Here is an 18,376-nt window from a genome sequence, read left to right on the forward strand (position 1 = left end):
GATAAAACACATAATGACCAACTTTTCAAATCAAGGAACGGCTCCTTCTGGAGGCGCATCTGCCCTAACCGTAGCTCTAGTATCTAATAATCGCCAACGCTTTCCGCCTACAATACCACCATCATCAAATCCAACAAACGCAACAACATCAACACTCCATTCTTCTGATCCAACTTCAACAAGGCCTATGCGAGCACACATGTTGAAACCACCGCATGTGCCCTCTTACTTGACTGATTCACCCATCGCTTCGAACGTGGTTATCGAAGGAGACTTGAGCATCTTGGAATTCCAGTTGCCAACTGTTTGGAGTGTGAAAGAGAGAAATTCAATGCTCGAGTTGGAACGTGGCAATTTGAGGGTTGCTTATAAAGGTAATGTGGGTCGTTTGAGACTCGCGTGTGTGTGGTTGTTGTGTCTATCGCAGGACGTGCAACAAAGAACATTCTGATTGTGATCAAGCATGACGAATCTATCTCAGCGAGATGCTAACACATTCGAACTTACCAGGATCGGGCAAATCGGATAGTGACGCAGCTGCAATCCGATCAAACTACCCAATGCCACCACAATCAGGCATATTCTACTACGAAATCGAAATAATAAACAAGGGTCGAGATGGATATATTGGAATTGGATTTAGTATAGCTGATGTATCAACTCAACGACTTCCAGGATGGGAAAAAAATTCATGGGGGTTTGTGTTTTGTGGGTGATTTGTGGTTTCTGCCTTGAAGCTTTGCTAATCACACCCCATTTTCAATTATACATCTACAGCTATCATGGTGACGACGGACATTCCTTCTCATGTTCTGGAACGGGAAAGAGCTATGGTCCCACATTCACTACTGGAGATGTGATTGGATGTGGAGTTAATTTCACCAATATGACGGCCTTCTTCACAAAGAATGGAGTTGCGTTGGGTACTGCTTTTACTGGTTTGAAAGGCCAGTTATATCCTTCGGTTGGGTTGAGGACGCCTGGTGAGATTGTGGAGGCTAATTTTGGAGGACAGCCATTCAAGTTTGATATTGATCATTACTACAAGGTACAGCCTGTTCTGTATATATTAAGTCAGCTTACAATGACGATGGCAGTCCATTAACACTCTCGGTGCTTGGGGTTTTTTTTGCTCAATTAGGAGGAAAAGTCAAGGTTATGGTCGTCCATAAATAGTCTGCCTATGCCACCTGTATCTCTATCACCGAATGATTCGGCAACAAACGGAGCATCATCTGCAATGGACGAGGACAAGGATGATGGTAAACCTAGTACAAGCTCAAAACCTAAGACTCTTCCCTCTACACCAGCGTCACCAAATGATCTCATTCTACAGTATCTCATACATCATGGATTTGCTGAGACTGCTCAGGTACGGACCAGTGAAAAATTTAGCAGTCAGCATTGCGTCACTCTCTGGTAGTATCGTTTTTGCGTAATTCCATCTCTTGACATCCCTTTTTTTCTGAATCAATTCAGGCATTCCATTCATCAGCATATGCAGGAAGACAATCCGCATCCATACCACCACCTAGCTCATCTCTACAACCAACCACACCTCTAATACCAACAAATATAACACCAACCCCACTGCAAGATGACACACATATGAAGGATCGATCTCGTATTCGCGATGCAGTCTTGTCTGGAAACCTGGATGTGGCATCAGAACTAGTGACGAGTCTGTTTCCCAAAGCATGGGTAGTAGGTGATCGAGATATAGGATTTAAAGTCAGGTTACGTAAATTTATGGAGGTTGTTAGAGCTGCTTTGCCACCTCCAAGTAATACGACAATAGCAGTCGCAGCAACGAGTGATGATACTACGACACACATGTCCGTAGATGACGATATAGATGATTCGATGGATGATAGGATGGATATTGATGATGATAATAGTGTTGGTGTAGTACAACAGCAGCAGGAAACGAGTAATGGGCATATGAATGGGAATAGTAAAGGGAAGGAACGAGCTGCTGACAAGAGTCCATCTACCACTCAAAGGGGTAAATGGAGACAAGTTTTGCGACTGGGACAGGAATTACAGGCTGAATTTGGAGAATCTGGTGGGCAAGAACGTATTGAAGCTTTACAGGTAAGGCACTTTATGATGAGCAAAGAAAACAACATGTCAACTATCAGAATGTTTGGTAAACTATTTCCCATTCTTCTTGTCCAAACACACATCTCTAGGAAGCATATTCTTTGGTGGCGTATCCAGATCCATATCACTCGCCGGTATCCCATCTACTTGACCCTATGGGAAGAGTGCCCGTTGCTAATGCATTGAATTCAGCCATTCTTGGTAAGGCATTCGTCAGTAAAGGCGTATTCTTTTGGCCGTTATCGGTGCGTGTTGTTACGTCCTTGGTATCATCACTCACACCTCTCCTCAAATTAAAATCATATAGCATCACTCGGTCAACCAGCAGTCCCATCCCTCGAAACACTATATCGACAAGCTGAAGTTGTCGTGGATACACTAGTACACTCTGGAGTTGGAGCTGCAGCTTTCATCAATGTGGAGAAGGATTGTCTGTGATGATAATTTTTAATTGGGCATCATTTTGTAGAGTATTTTGAGGTGGAAGAGGAGGACTCTCACGACACACATATTTCTCTCATTTTGTTGTAGCGGTCTTTGTATAAAGGAAGATAGAAATATAAAGAAGTGGGATTGCTTGTAGGTATTGTGTTCGATGCTTGTTTTTGTGTGTGTTCTTAGAAACTTCGAAAGATAAGCAAAGGAAACCCACTCACGGTGAAGAAAATAATCGTCTACGACGTGTTGATGGCGGTACATCAACTTCACTCCATCATCACTTGAACTCGACTCTTTTCATAGTTTATAGATTGGGAATGTTTATTGTTTTTTGTTTATAACCTACTCATTTCAACTTGGGTCTTTGGCGTGCTTTACGGGTCTACGAAAATATATGATTTTACTTGCATTTTCAGAGGCTTCCTCCTATTTACCAGCCAACTATGAAGGAAACAAACGATGCGTTAGAGATGCAAAAAAGCTGTACACTCTATTCAAGAGTCACGACACTCAAATTCAATTCACATACCAGCAGGAGCCATAGCAGCTCTTATTCTTTGATAATCTTGTAACCCATCAATTGGTCCATACCCAACAACACAAACTTCCTGATCATAGAGATATTCTTGAGCAACCTTCATAACATCAGCAGCAGTAACTTGCTCAATCAATTGATCCACTTCCCAAGGAGTGAGTCTCTTGCCATATACCAGCATTTGTCGCCCAATATCTTCAGCTACGGGAGTAGTTCCATCCAAAGCCAACAATAACGAAGTCTTTAACTGGTTTTTGGCACGGAATACTTCACCATCCGTCAAGTTGATGGCGAGACGATGCCATTCGGTTTGGATGTAGTGGATCAAGTCATCCAGACCTGTAAAGTTCTCGCTAATGGCATATACACCAAATAAGCCGGTATCTGAATATGAAGTATTAAAAGACATGAAGGAGTTGGCTAGGTCCCATTTATGGACGTTTTGTGCCAAGTTGGACGATACGTGGCCTGCTGCTCCTAATGATCGATCCCAGGATCCAATTACGGCTTGAGCTACCAACAATGCCCAGTAGTCGGGTGAAGTCCATGATGCACCTTGTACTGCTAGAGCTAAATGAGCAGTAGGGTGGTCGTCGAAACGGGCTCGGAGATCTGAACCTACGAATGGGGCCTTTCCTAGAGCTTTAGGTCGAGACAACCCAGCGGCAAGACTTCCAAAGTGTTTTTCGGCTAATTTTACTAACGAGTCGTGGTCGACACCACCAGCAGCAGCTAATACCATACGATCAGGAGTATAATTGGTGGTGATGTAATCAGTCAAGTCTTTACGGGTGATTGATTTTATGTTTTCAGTTGGTCCCAAGATGGTACGACCTAGAGCGTTTCCTTGGAAGGCAGAAGCATGCAAGTGATCGAATACTACTTCTTCCTTGTTCTTGTCTACTTCTTCGGCTTCTCTCAATATGACTTTACGTTCTCGTTCGATAGAGTCTTCGCTGTAAGTCGAGTTTTGTAGGATATCAGAGAGGATTTCGACTGCTACAGGGGCATCTGATGCCAATGATTTGGCATAGTATACGGTTTGTTCTCGGGAAGTGTATGCGTTCAAGTGACCACCCATGTTTTCGATTTGGGTTTCTAGTTGTGTTTGTGTCCTTGACTTTGTTCCCTATTTGAATGTGATTTGAATTAGTAAGAGTACGGAGTGAGTAGAGTAGGACGAGTTGTCGGTGAATGTATAACAGGGTCATTTTCATCGCGCAAAACGAATTGTGCAGTGGTCCTACGACTGCCTCTCATGACAGTTTTATCACAACTTCCTTCTTTACTTACCTTGAAGGCCATATGCTCTAAAAAGTGAGCTGTACCGTTCGTCTTTGCAGTTTCGGATCTAGAACCAGCATCAATCCAAACACCGACAGTTGCAGTTTGGTAGTTTGGGTTCGATTCAGTAGCGATAGTGAAACCATTGGATAGCTTTGTGACTCTAGTTTCAGGGACATTACGCAATGATTGTGGGTATGTGTATGAGAGGGTTGAGTTGGATGGATTAGGGGCGACTTGAGTAGCAGCAGTTGCCAGAGTTCTGTTTGTGTTGTTGCGGAGCTATGGGAACGAGACAAAGAGGGTCAGCAATTACAAATATGAAACATTTAAGAGAGTATCGACTGCTTTGATTTAATAGCAGACATTGACGATGCTGTGTTGCAGACGACTGTGATGTAAAATGTTTGATGCATTTTGTCACATCTGCCCAACTGGCAACGAGAGTGCCCGTTAATTGACAAGTAGCAGCACAGTATCCAAAAGAATATGATTATTCGATGCATTGTTTATCCTTATGGGTTCCCAATCCTCTCTCCTCGTTGCAACTTTTTCACCAATTTGAAAAACACTCGACTACACCAGTTTCATCCATTAAGGTAAAACTTACAGTAGGTGGAGCTCTCTTTGCAGCCTCGCCTAGTATTCGCGATGACCTTGCAAGGCTTCCCATCGTTGCTCTCTCTACGTATTATTCGACAAGGAGGTTTTGAAGGAAGAATTTGGCGAACAATGAATGTGAAAAACAAGCGTGTTGCATAATAAACACGGCTATTAGAACGTGTAGTGGCATGCAATACATTGTAGTGCATCCCATATACAGTGTCGATACTACTATTTTGTACTTGATGTCACGAAAAAGAATCACGAAGTCCGTCGTTCTGACTCAACCGAGACAGTAGGTAGAGAAGGAGCGCTTGGAATCCACTTTACACGCCGTGTATACGTACTTTGATATTCTGTAAGCTCGGTATCAAAGTGAGGCTTGGTTGTAAGCCTCGATTGCATTGTTCGAGAAGCAGCTTTGTCAATTGTTGACAACCTTCAACCGCGAAGATTGAAATTAAGATATTATATGATATAAACATTGCATTAAACCCCTTTCTGATCAACATCAACCTCCATCGCCTGATGCTCTCCTAATGCTCACAAACCACATATAAATCAGGCAACAAGCAAGGATGAGGCCAGGAACTCGAAGTCGTAGTAACAGTCCATTCGCAAACAAGAATCCATTAGCTACTAAACGGGACCGTCAATCTATTGGCAAGAAGCCATTCCTACCAGCGTCTGCAGCAACAGCAGCTCCCAAATCCCAAACTATTCGCGATTTTGCTGACGATGACATTCCTACAAGATCGACCGTAGATCTACGTTCATCATTGACTACTCGAGTCTTGGTCAATCAAGCCTGTATGTACATCTGCTCGAGATCTATCACACGCCTCAAAGCATCCATCTGTTGATTACAATGCTGATACATTCATACATCACCTAGGGGAGCAAGGAAGATACTCAGATCTATCCATTCAAATGCTCGGCAAAATCTATAATCTGCACAAGATTGTCCTGGTCCAGTCTCCCTTCTTTGTAAGGCTCCTCTCTGATGACTGCACCGACTTGTCCTTTGATTATCATGATGATCGCTGGACTGTCGCTGCAATGGATATAGTACTTCGGGACTTGTATGATCTCGTCACCGTGGACAAGCATCATAGGAACGCCACTAGAATCAGTATGATAGCTCCTGATAATGTCCTACCCGTCCTCTCAGCCGCATGCTTTATCGAATGGCCAGACATGATTGAATACTGCACCAACCTGTTTCTGGATAGCCTATCGCTGGACACTGTAATATTATACGCTCGTGGCCTCGACGTATTAAAGCCACCTCCTCCACCTGATATGATGACACCCTACCGGGATCATGGCTATGCCACCCAATTACATACCGTATACAAGACGCTCCATGCCTCCTTGCTATCCTATGTATGTCAGCTGATGAACCAGTCTAGTATTGGTGCTGTGCTGAGCTCAGATGATGCATTGAACGAGAATGAAGATGGCAGTATAAACCAAACAGGTCTTCCCGAAACTGCTATAAAGATAATGACCCAGCTCCCTCTACACTGGCTGCGTCGGATTCTGGAATCTGATGCGCTATGTGTATTGAATGAGTTTGTAAGATATAGGATGGTAGTCTTATCTTGGAGACTTCGCACTGGCAGTCCTGGACCAAAAGTCAAAGTAGAAGAAGAGGAAGGAGGAGAGCAGCAGCAGCAGGAAGCTGGAGAGACAGCTGATACCGAACATGTACCACCATCTCGTATGACTCCTCCGGAAACACCATTAGTACCCTCGGTATCAGTAGACGATCTAGGTCCAACCGACAACGTAAATCACGACACTGTCCCAATACAGACTGAAGTCATGGATATTGATGAAGCAGACGATGAAGATGTAGTAGAAACTAGGACCAGCTACAACAACCAGACCGGTTCTAGCAGTGCTGCCACTACACCTACAAAGAGTAAACTCGAACCTATATCCAACAAGTTTGGATACTTGACCTCCCTCATTGGGAGTGTAGTAGATACCATGACACGTAAACCGACTGTAAATCCAGCCAAACTCGAGCCACCAGCTGAACGATCCACAGATATGGAAAAGGACATCGAAGCTCAACAATCTGCACTCATCAATGACGGTGATGAAGATGCTGCATTTTTGGATTTGTTGCAGGGTGGAATCATTTATACGTAAGTGTCTTACATTCGGGGTTAAATGTGACTAGGGGCTGATTTGTATGGCAAAAAACATCGTGAGTTCACTGAAAATTGTTTAACATCCCTCTCACACTACTTAGATACATGACTTTTGATCAACTGCAGCTGGTTCGCCGAGACTGTATTGTCCCTGAGCAAGAACTCTTCCAGTCATTGTGGCTCCAAACAGCCTTGACAAACCAACCTGGTGCATCTAGCCATCAGCTACCCTCCATTCGACTAGCGGACTCTACCCTACTTGGCAAAAGAAAGATACCGCCTTTTAGATTTAGCGTCGTATTCAGGAATGTAATCAAGTCCTTCCAAGAAGGGGCTCTTGAAGGACATTGGAATGTATCCTCGGATCCTGTACAATGTGCAGGTATACAATATCGTGTAGTATTGTCTATGGTCGAACTCGCTCCACCTGCTAAAGCCGATAAGGATGACGACGTCGAGGTGGTCATAGGATCTCCTACTAAATTAGGTCGTAAATCTGAAGAACGTCAAGCAACTCCAGTAGCAGCAGGAGCAACTACCAATGATATGGATGTCGAATCATTAGAAAGGGAGGGACAGCAACAGGAAGGAGCAGATCACAAGGAGGCTGGACAATCTAATGAAGAGCCTGTTGCAGCACCTCGTGAATTGAGAGTTATGTTGCAGAGAAAGTCCACTTCTGCAAATAAACGCAAGAATGATTTGGCTCCTATTGATTACCGAATCTATGTGTTTGATAAGACCAATTTTGAGGTGAAAAGGGATTGGTGGAGGTGAGTCTTTGAGTTGAAGGAAGAGACGTTAAAGCTATAAAAAAACTGGCCACGGTGCAAGAATGCTTTCTCTATGGCTCTCATCTCTCGTATCGCTCACGACATTATACTCTCCGTTCCAATACAGGAAGTTCCATCAAGCTGTAACTGTATGCGACAAGGAAGGATATGGACATACCTCTCGATTGTCTGTTGGCGATTGGAATGGTAGTAGTGAGACGCTGGCTGATGTAAATGTTGATGAAGACAATGAGGATTTAGTGTGGTGTTGTATTGTCGTATCGACATCGTAGAGTGGTCTTTTTGGTTGAGGCAAATTATGAGGACATGTTAAATTTGTACTTTGTAATTGTTTTTGGAATCTTTTTCTTGATTAAAGTATCTCAAACTAAGCGCTTAAAGCATCTTGAAGTCCCCCGCTTGAGTTGTTTTGGAAGCTTCGCGTCTCAAACTTTCCCAACGTTATTGACCGATTGTTCGTTGAGAGAACAACCACGAACTAGACTGACAACAGCGCCAGTCGTAAACACAGGTATGCTGCTTCATATTTCCGCCTATCTCTTCCCAAGTGCACCTTCTTTACGAGCAGAAAATTGCCATGTTTTGTGTTTGCAGAAGGGTTGAATTTTCGAACTTACAAGCTTCATTACCTTACATTAGACTACAACAAGCGCATTCTCGTCATACACTATTACATCGTGAGTTCTCACAGTTTCGGCCGTCAGATGTCCGTTGGTAACCTTGTCATGGTATAATTTTACTTTTATACGCTAGAGATTTGGCTTTCTTAGGGTGTCTTGTTGGTTAATATAAGTTTTAGTTCTTAGTTCCCATAATGGTTGTGATGGTAAGCTTCTTGATGTCGGTACTGATTGTCCTGAGTTTTTAAAACGTCTGGGAAGACTGGAAGTGGGTGCTGAGGAGCTATCATTGGTATTAACGGCATCATAGGGGTATTAGCCTCATGTATCTCGTTCTCCAAGTACATAATACGTAGGTCCTTGTTCGCCAGCGCTATATAAGCTTCAGCGATACCGGTACGCTTGGTGAAGAGTCTAGTAGCAGCTATTATAGTAGCTTTATCCTTGAAGTCGATTTGGACGACTTTGATCGCCTTGGTAATTGTTGATTCCGGAGCTTTATACATGGCACTAGCAAGACTTGCTCCTAGCCTATCTAATGCATGGGCATGCGTAGCAGCAGCAGAGTTTCTAGCGGTTTCTCGACGACGTTTGTTGCTAGTTGTTTTCGGAATGACTCCTAGGAGACATATATGTTGCATTGTTAGCGGACAAGGTAGATGTCATATTGCAAATCATTCTTACCGTCTTCCTGCTTGGCCTGTTTGATGGTGGAATTGAGTACACTCGGTTCAGTAGGAGACTTGGCATCATCAATTTCCTCCAATTCTTCCTCTCCAGAGTCAGCGTCATCATCAGAGGCATTTGAAAACACTTGGTGTTCACCAGTAGCATAAGTTCCTTCGAATGCGGCCTTGCACTTATGATACAAAGGCCAGCCATCCTGAAGCGTGTGCAAAAGAACGCCATGTTTCTTGATCTATAAAAGATTATCCGCAGTCAGGAACGTTTCATTATACATGAAAACAAACCGCATTCATTATACATGAAAGCAAACCGCACTTACGTTTTCATCTTTCATCGCCTTCCACCTTGCATCGTCAAAGTTGCCAAAAGTTACTAGGTTCTCTTCGCCATCCCAACCACCCCCAGTCAATTCGAGTAGATAATCAAAAGCCTTGACTCGATTCCTTACCTATATAAGTAAGTGAAATAAATGTCAGATCAATGCTGTGAGTGATTTTTTGACAAGGACTGCGCACACGTTTGATCTTTTCTTGAACTTGCTTCAAAGATGGATTGAAATTTGGACGATTGCCAGACTTAAACTCAGTATATAGAGCATTCCACTCAGCAGATTTCAAGTTGCCTTCGGCAGTACAAGTGTTTCTAGTGGTTTGAAAAATATCAACCAATCTTTCAGTTGCTTCGTCAGACCAAGTTAATCTGACTGATCTCTTGTTCGATTCTTTTGCAGTGGGAGTGGCAGCATCTTCCATCATTGCTTTTCTCTTTCCTACGTTGCTCTTGAGGTTGGCTCTATTCGCTGAAGCTTTCAAAGGAAGAATGGAATGATGCTGTAGCTTCGATTTGCACTATGTTTGATATGTGAACATTTTCGATTGATGGAGGATACTGTTTGCTATTGCTATTTAGAAAACAAGGTTACGATAACAAGGATAATCTAAAGATGAAAAAAACTCACAAAAAAATAGGAGAAGGAGGTGTTGTGAACGATTTTTCTACAAGAGTAGAATTTGTAGTGTAGAAGCAGCAAGAAACATATCAACCATAGCAACAAGAATTAAAAGACCTCTTTTGGTATGCGATTCCTAATTCCTGATATTGGATTTTGGTAGATGATTTATATGTATACAATGCGATTCTCAGAGTGACCACATTCCACCAAAGGAATGGAAAAATGCATGCCCTTTGGCTAACTGCACGTAGCCTCTCCCATTGGGTCCAGACTTGAACCACCACGTCTTTTCCACAGACAGTCGACGACCATCTTCCACCCAAGCAGTGAATGGAAAGATCAAGACTTCCCCTGAATGTTCACCAGCATCAGGATTATGGAGACCCGCTGGTAGGGGATATGTACGGAATTCTAAGATTTGAATAAATCCACGAATGAGAACACACTTGAAAACTTCATGAATGAGAACACACAAAGCAATAGCAAAAAAGAAATACAAGGCCACACGTCATACCTACGACTAAGTCTACTAGCATTTCCGGATTAGCTAATGGCATAACAGCACCTTTATCCGCAACTTCTATAGGTGTCGTATTGGTATACTTGAACACAAGTCCATACGACCGTTTCTCCCAGTCCATCTTGGGCAGACTCTTCATACTAGCTGCTACACATATCGAGAAAGTTAATGGTCCCGGTGCTGAGCAGTTCGTTCCACTTGGTAATACAGCTAATCTGGAGCTACGAGATGGTGGATTCGTGTAGATTGCTCGAGGATCAGTAGGGAGTATAGTAGAGCCAGAAAGCTCTCGTTCTGCATATCGTTTTTTTACAATGTCGCGGAGTCGTTTGCGACATGGTTCTGGAGTTAGACCCCATTTTGAGGTACATACGGCCAACATCTTTGAGTAAGCCATTGCTAATATTGGTTGATTGGATTCGTCGGTGCTCAGTGGCAGAAGTGATATTCTCATTAAAGGATGCGTGACTATTTAGAAAAAGAGAATGACAGATGAGTAATTGGGAAGTTGGAATCCATGGAAGTGACAGATGCAACGCGAAAAAAGCTAGACACGGCAACTTGGATGCGCCACTTGAACATCACTACAAACCCTGGTACTTAGGTACTTACAGACGCCAAACGAGAAGCAGCCCTCAACCAGTGACAGATTTGTTGTCTTTGCGAATGTAACTATAAGATTCTCGATGCTAGAATATGCTTCACATCTCTTCCATAGCGATGTGATGATTTCTGCATGGCGAGCATACGAAAATACCGTGAACGGTGATCTCAAATAAGCCTGCCACAGACTTCCACTAGTTCCAATAGTCACTACATCTGATTTCAGAGTGCCCATAGGATGATCCAACCATCGTTCCAGATCACCGACCATAACACTTAAATCACTCCAACCCCATGCCCCACACATATCTGGGTTGATCCATCTTGCGAATATAATGGGCCATAAGCCTCGTAGCTGTGTTATAGGTGGCAGAGCTCCTGAGACTCTATAATTACGTAAACGTTCTTCTAATGTCCGGCAGCTTTCAGAAGCTTTGGGATGTGAGAAGTGTTGGCAAAGCGTGTCTGTAATTAGACCAGCAAAACCACGTTGCCGGTATGAGTCGTCTATAAGCGATAATGGAATGATGCGGACATTCCGTGATGGTGATGGGATGCTACTGACAGCCTTTGTGTTGTGTACAAAGATGTAAGACCTGACATATCTAAGGTTTCAAGGGGGTTGGAAGTCAATCAAATCTCATTAAAATGAATAGAATAAGTGAAAAACAAGCTTACGGTGCGTTATTAGCCATAGTTTCTATAAAGACATCTGACCAATTTGGCAAATCACCAGTTTGCCAAGTCGATACCATACACAGCGGTGCCTTCTTCCGCCTATGAGCATTTCCAGTACTATCTATCAGCACCTGCTTGTCTTCTCCACTAGCTACTTTATCAGCTGGTATGGCTCCAGCACCATCAACCACAACACGTTGAAAATCCGGCGACTCTACTTCAGCCAGATTCAGATTAAACTCTGGCTCTGAGGTCATATACTTGTATACAAGGTAGATGCAAACCAATAGGGCCAGGACGAAGGCCCTGGGCAGGTTGAACTTGCAGATCCTCATGTTTGGATGGTTGAGACAAGAAAACCCAAAAGTTCCTACGAATTGGGGTGTTGGTCACATATAAAAGCATGAATAAAATGTATCCAGACACGTACTTTTTGGTCCACGAACGTGCTTTTATATAGCTTCTATTCTATAATACGATTCGCAAACATGTTCACACTAGTTAACAGCGCACCACCCGTCCTTTATCAATTCTGGGCGGTGGAGGGCCAAATAAACGCGATTTCCGCGTCAATTATTGTATAATTATAATGATATTTGAATACATTGCTCATTCAGAGCCTTCTATGACGCGTCTCAACTCGTCCTCACTTGATCGACATTAACCAGCAATATAGACACAGGGAAAGGAGCTCCAAGGATATCAAGAGTGTATCATTATAGCATCAGAACGCAGTTGCTTGATAATCAAGTAAGTGTCATCCTCCTATTACTATCTTTCTTACGTCCTTCAAGCTGCTTTGGACAACACATATCCAGTCTCATCAATTCCGTTTTCATTCTCAATGTAGAAAGACGAGTCGGCAGCTCATCGATAATATCGCTCTGGCCATCATCAAATGCCAACAAGCCCTGAAAGCTCATCAATACCTATACCTTCATCACCTCGTACTTCATCAAAACGCTCATCGCAAGCCCTCTCTCCAAACCCAGAACAACCTCCTATAAAAAGTTCCAGCTTCCCTCGTCTGGCCGGCTCAAATTCAAGTGAATCTTCGGTAGTAGCTGTGCTTCCATCACCATCATATCAATCTCCTATTCAAGAGATGACATGGTCAGCTTCAAGTACCAGCGTCAATGGCACGACTGGTATGTGGATAAAGCAGCGTCTTTCCTTGTACCACTTTCTATAGTTGATGAAATAATCTTCGTTTGAATACTGCATGTATTGATCATGATCACGTATTAGACGACGCACCATTGACTCGAGAGGAAGAACTGGATTTGTTGGCCCAAGGAATGCGAAACCCTCAAAGCTTAGATACAGATTATGTCCTTGTTGGGACCACCTGGAACAGAAAATGGAAGAATCACTTACTACAAAACTCGGAGCCTCCTGGCCCAATAGACAACACGACACTTTTTACAGACACCACCCTAAATCAGCTCAAGCCATCCTTATTCTTTCCACTGGACTTCCTGTTAGTTCCAGATACCCAATTTACTAGACTCGTTGCCAAGTATGGTTCTCAAAGTTGGTCCTATCGTTTGTCTGCAAAATGACTAAAACTCACATCAAACCCCTTAGATATGATATTCTTCAGCCAAAACACAAAGTGAAACGGCGTGGTATAGTCAGGAATAATTCACCCATTTACGAAATCGAGATGTATTTACAAGTTGTACAAGTCGTATACTTGAACCCACCATCGGATCAGCTTCAGCAATCTCCATCTATAACACTACAAGACATCTCCCAAACCATCACAGTCGCAGAGCTCAAACTAAAAATATGTGCAGCATTCGATCTCAAGATATCCTATCCTGAACAAGCGTCTCGACTCTGGTTGATGCATTATGGTGCTAAGAATACTGTTTTAGACGATAGCAAGAAATTATACGAAGTAATGCATCAAAACGTACAATCAGCGTTCCATGTTGGATTAGAAACAAGAGAAACGACATTGAAACCATGGCCAGATGTCGATCGTGACGTGATCATGGTCGATTCTTCATTGAATGGACCTATACAAAACAGGCATGAGAAGTTGTTTGAGATATTGTCTGTTGCTTAACACAGTGCTTATATCATTTATGTCTTTAGATCAACATACAATTCGTCATCATTGCTGTTTGAAAATACTGGAAATGATATAGACAGTGCAGACCGAACTCCTGTCAAGGGATCCATAGCAGAAAAACGAGATAGAGCCCGCAGAATACAAAATGGAGAGCTTGAGTTTGAACCTAAAGCAACCACTAAAGTACTTGGATTGGTAGAATATTCACCACACGATTCCCCATCGACGACGGCTCAAGACCTGGGTCTGACTGTAACTCCAACAGCCCCACCATTACCATCTGCTTCGACTACAACAACCCCGACCGCATCTCGATTCTCCTCCAACAATTATAGCAGCTTCAATCGTAGTCGTGCTGACTTCCCTGTTGGTGCTACGGGTCTAAATAATCTCGGAAACACCTGCTATATGAACTCTGCTTTACAATGTTTATCGAACGTAACACCCTTGACCCTGTACTTTGCTACAGGTCGCTGGGAACGTGAGTTAAATCGTGATAATCCATTGGGTAAAGGTGGTGAGGTGGCAGAAGCATATGCTGATGTCATCTCTCATGTTTGGCAAGCAGCTGAACCACGATCAAACTCTTTTGCTCCTCGCGACTTCAAAGGAGCCATTGGAAAGGCGTCTACTCAGTTTGTAGGATATCAGCAGCAGGATTCACAAGAATTACTAGGATTCTTGTTGGATGGATTGCACGAAGACCTCAATCGTATTATTAAAAAACCATATACAGAGCTTCCGGACTACAATGGTGAACCAGATGAAGAGGTCGCAACTAGCTCCTGGAAACTATATTTGATGAGGAATGATTCAATTATTGTTGATTTATTCCAGGTATGTGTCGCAGAGATGGATATATTGCATTTGGACGTTCGGGGGGTGTGTCTCCTTTACTCAAATGTTTATTTGACGACTGAGAATACTATTCTTGTTTCACCAGGGCCAGTATAAGTCGAGGGTCGAATGCACAGAATGTCAGCAATGGTCCATCAAGTTTGATCCATACATGTTTTTATCAGTACCCATCCCAGACCGCCGTGAAATCACCCTTAGTGTAATAGTCTTGCCCAAAGCACTCCGAGACAGGTCAAAGGCAGATATGGCACCCGTCAAGATACAGATTACTGCCCCAAAGGATGCAAACATACAGACGCTCAAACGAAAAGTGTCTGATAGGATGCTTTTGTCACCATACAATATGACAGTCATCGAAATTCATAGTTCCAAGATCTGGAAGGTCTTTGCCGATGACGAACGTCTGGACACAATCCTAGCCAGCGATCTTATATATGTAGCAGAAGGTGGTGACCCAGATTGGGACTTGTATGAAGTTCCAGAACACGAACGAAACGTAGGCAATGTTGTAAATATCCCTGTATACCTCACTGAAGTCTCTGACCCAACTCAATATTCCTCATCGAATGGCTCTTCAAGGGGAAGTAACTATGTACCTCGTTACTCATCCAAGATATTTGGTGTGCCCGTTATGGTATCTTTGCCGGGTAAAATCTACATATCGCCTCCCGTAACCCATACACCATTGACAGAAAAGGAAATGATAGCGTATTACTCCAAGACTATGGGTGAACGCATATATCTAGATGTAGTACGTAGTCTTAGGCGATATGCTGTAGCACCACTCTTCAAAAGAGCAATATCTCGACCTCGTCTAGACCAGGTCGTGGTGGTAGAACGTGGTGATGTAGACGATGCTATGGTACCAGCAATCGCCACTCCCGCATCACTCATGTCAACTGATGAAGATGGACAAGTGAATGGTACATCAGAACGAATGGAATATACCATGGATTCTGATGAGACTCTTCTCAGTAAATCAACTGATGGCATACTACCCTCAAATTCCACAAGCCATCAACCACAACAACCACAACCCACATACGAGTATGGCCAAACAGATATTGACGACGGGTGGCTCCCAATATCCAACTTGTTCAAATTGCATCTGGCTACATCACCTGTTAAGACGACTACAGCTTCATCTTCATATGGATATGGAGGAACCAACACAGACTCCCTATTAGACAAGTATAATACCTTTTTACGTAATGAGTATAATGACAAGGACAAGTTTCCACTCTATCCCTTCAAACCAACGCCACCTGCAAATGGGAAAAGTCGTGAGACAGAATTAAATGGTGATGTAGAGCCCAAAAAATCATCTGACGATGATGATGATTATAAAACTGATGCTTTTCCTATTGATCAAACAAAGCCTTATATTGTGGAGTTTGATCCCATGAAACTGCATCATGCGTTTATGACCGAATGGCTCACATCCAAGGCCAATGCGTTTTTGCGGAAGAATGACAAAGCCTTTGAGGTAAGCTTTTGTAGTCATGCAGATAGTTTAGCGATGATGAATGTTTCCACGATCTATACTGTTGTTGCTTTTTGCCATCTGTTCATTGCATTTTCTCATCTACGTTTTTTACCCCATTTCCTTAGGTTACATTGCATCCCGACTTTCCGAAATCGTATAATAAGACTATCGAAGTATCGAATCATGGCAAGCCAATTCGTTTGGAGGACTGTTTACGAGAATTTATGAAGGAGGAAGTCATGGGTGAAGAAGATACTTGGTACTGTCCTAAATGCAAAAAGCACCAACGGATCAAGAAGAAGTTGGACATCTGGAGTGCCCCAGAGGTATGCATCCTGTAGTGCATATTGTCTTTTGGCTTGGCGCAACTCTAAAGGACACTTTGCTCAACAGGTACTCGTCTTCCACCTGAAACGATTCTCCAGTGGTCGAGGATACAGCTGGAGGTCTATGGGTGGTGACAAGATTGATTGCTTGGTTGATTTCCCAAAGACAGGGTTGGATATCACAGATTTTGTGATAGGTCGGGAATCTTCAAACCGTCGCCGTCCACCTCGTCGACGACCTGCACAAGCTGAAGAAGAAAAGACAGCAACAGCAACATCAATGGAAATAGAACCAATTCCATCAGTATCAGAACCAGTTGTTGATGTACCTATAAGTGATTGGCCAGTGGTAGATGCTGAACCCAAACTCGGGTCAGGAGTAGATCATAAGCTCACTAGTGGTGAGGATGCTGCTTCAAAGCCCTCTCGACCTAATAATGAGGATTTGTGGTTTGATGAAGAGATGTGGGATGAAAATATGGCTATAGATAATGACGGGAATAATAAGGAAGGAGATGAGAGGTTGATTTATGATCTGTGTGGGGTATCCAACCATTTCGGGGGTATGGGCGGCGGACATTGTAAGTTCGGTGTTTCAGAAATGGTTGTTGGAATTGACAATCGCTCTTATTCTGATTTACGGTTGTTTGGTCCTTAGATACTGCTTATGCCAAGAATTCCATTGATGGCCAATGGTACAACTTTGATGACTCAAGTGTGAGCAAGGCCAATGAGGACAATGTAGTGGTATGTGTGCTGTCCAGTCTCTACACGTTGGATTTGGTGTAGTGGTATTTTTACGCGCCGTTTTTCTAATCTCTACAAATCAAATAGTCATCTGCAGCATACCTGTTATTCTATCAACGTCGTCGTAATGGAGACCGTACTGCAGACCATCTATCACAACTAGTAACTCGACAAAAGACCCAACCTCCACCCTCCGAACCGAAAACTTTCTCTGCATTCAATAGTTGGAGCAGCAGTGGAGGTTTCCGTCTCGGAGGAGCTACATCGTCTCTCAAAGGATCTCTTCCATTTAGTAGTATTGGACCATCATTGCCACCACTCACAACCGACAACAATAACACAGCAGCCAATACCCCAGCTCGACCTAGTTCACCCGTCGAATCAGGAGCCGATCCGATAGATGTATTACCATCATTCAATGATGCTGTTGATAAAGGCAAAGGTGCTGCAACGTCATATGATAGTGGGGTTGACCAGTCACCAACGACTAGCTCTACAGGTGCTGATATTGGAGATAATATAGAACCATTGCTTGGAAGTGGTGCCGAAGACGATGAATTGCCTGGTTATGAACCTGTCGAAGTCAAAGATGATGAGGATATTGTGAAGAGTGAATACTTTGGTGGTAACGATGCTTCGCGATGAAGTGTGTTGATTCTGTTATTATATTATAAGCTGAAAACGCGGGTTGTTTCCCTTGTATTTGATGGTGGTAAAAAAATTTAAAAATATACAGTTGAAAGTTAGCATCATACCCTACCTTCGCTGGTTTTTTCGTAATGACAAGCGGCAGCCGAAAAACTATCAGGCGCATGAACATCAACAACCCAACATGCTCTCAGCACAAGCGACGTAGTAGTTGAAACCACCATCAGCTTCAGACATATCGCCTCAAGACTA

General features: G+C 43.2%; 4 protein-coding genes across 4 annotated transcripts; 3 read left to right on the top strand and 1 right to left on the bottom strand.

The window, feature by feature from the left end:
* Positions 1-13: 13 nt before the first annotated feature.
* On the top strand, positions 14-2,541 carry SmJEL517_g03082 (uncharacterized protein; the record flags this gene model as incomplete). Its single annotated transcript, XM_031169010.1, has 7 exons — positions 14-374; positions 511-697; positions 778-1,048; positions 1,142-1,372; positions 1,480-2,094; positions 2,193-2,304; positions 2,411-2,541. The coding sequence occupies 7 exons, from the start codon at positions 14-16 to the stop codon at positions 2,539-2,541; spliced, it is 1,908 nt and encodes a 635-aa protein (XP_031025029.1).
* A 430-nt stretch (positions 2,542-2,971) lies between these two features.
* On the bottom strand, positions 2,972-5,033 carry SmJEL517_g03083 (uncharacterized protein; the record flags this gene model as incomplete). Its single annotated transcript, XM_031169011.1, has 4 exons — positions 2,972-2,982; positions 3,071-4,205; positions 4,370-4,642; positions 4,971-5,033. 4 exons carry the CDS (start codon positions 5,031-5,033, stop codon positions 2,972-2,974), a joined length of 1,482 nt encoding a protein of 493 aa, XP_031025030.1.
* A 508-nt stretch (positions 5,034-5,541) lies between these two features.
* Positions 5,542-8,191, top strand: SmJEL517_g03084 (uncharacterized protein; the record flags this gene model as incomplete). The annotated part of the gene is made up of 4 exons (XM_031169012.1): positions 5,542-5,773; positions 5,859-7,119; positions 7,227-7,898; positions 8,026-8,191. 4 exons carry the CDS (start codon positions 5,542-5,544, stop codon positions 8,189-8,191), a joined length of 2,331 nt encoding a protein of 776 aa, XP_031025027.1.
* A 4,686-nt stretch (positions 8,192-12,877) lies between these two features.
* SmJEL517_g03085 (uncharacterized protein) lies at positions 12,878-18,121 on the top strand (the record flags this gene model as incomplete). Its single annotated transcript, XM_031169013.1, has 9 exons — positions 12,878-13,127; positions 13,228-13,498; positions 13,567-14,025; positions 14,083-14,896; positions 15,003-16,403; positions 16,529-16,729; positions 16,797-17,310; positions 17,388-17,476; positions 17,564-18,121. 9 exons carry the CDS (start codon positions 12,878-12,880, stop codon positions 18,119-18,121), a joined length of 4,557 nt encoding a protein of 1,518 aa, XP_031025028.1.
* Between the last annotated feature and the right edge of the window lie 255 nt (positions 18,122-18,376).

This window comes from Synchytrium microbalum (assembly GCF_006535985.1).
Source record: "Synchytrium microbalum strain JEL517 chromosome Unknown SmJEL517_scf0015, whole genome shotgun sequence".
Lineage (NCBI taxonomy): Eukaryota > Fungi > Chytridiomycota > Chytridiomycetes > Synchytriales > Synchytriaceae > Synchytrium > Synchytrium microbalum.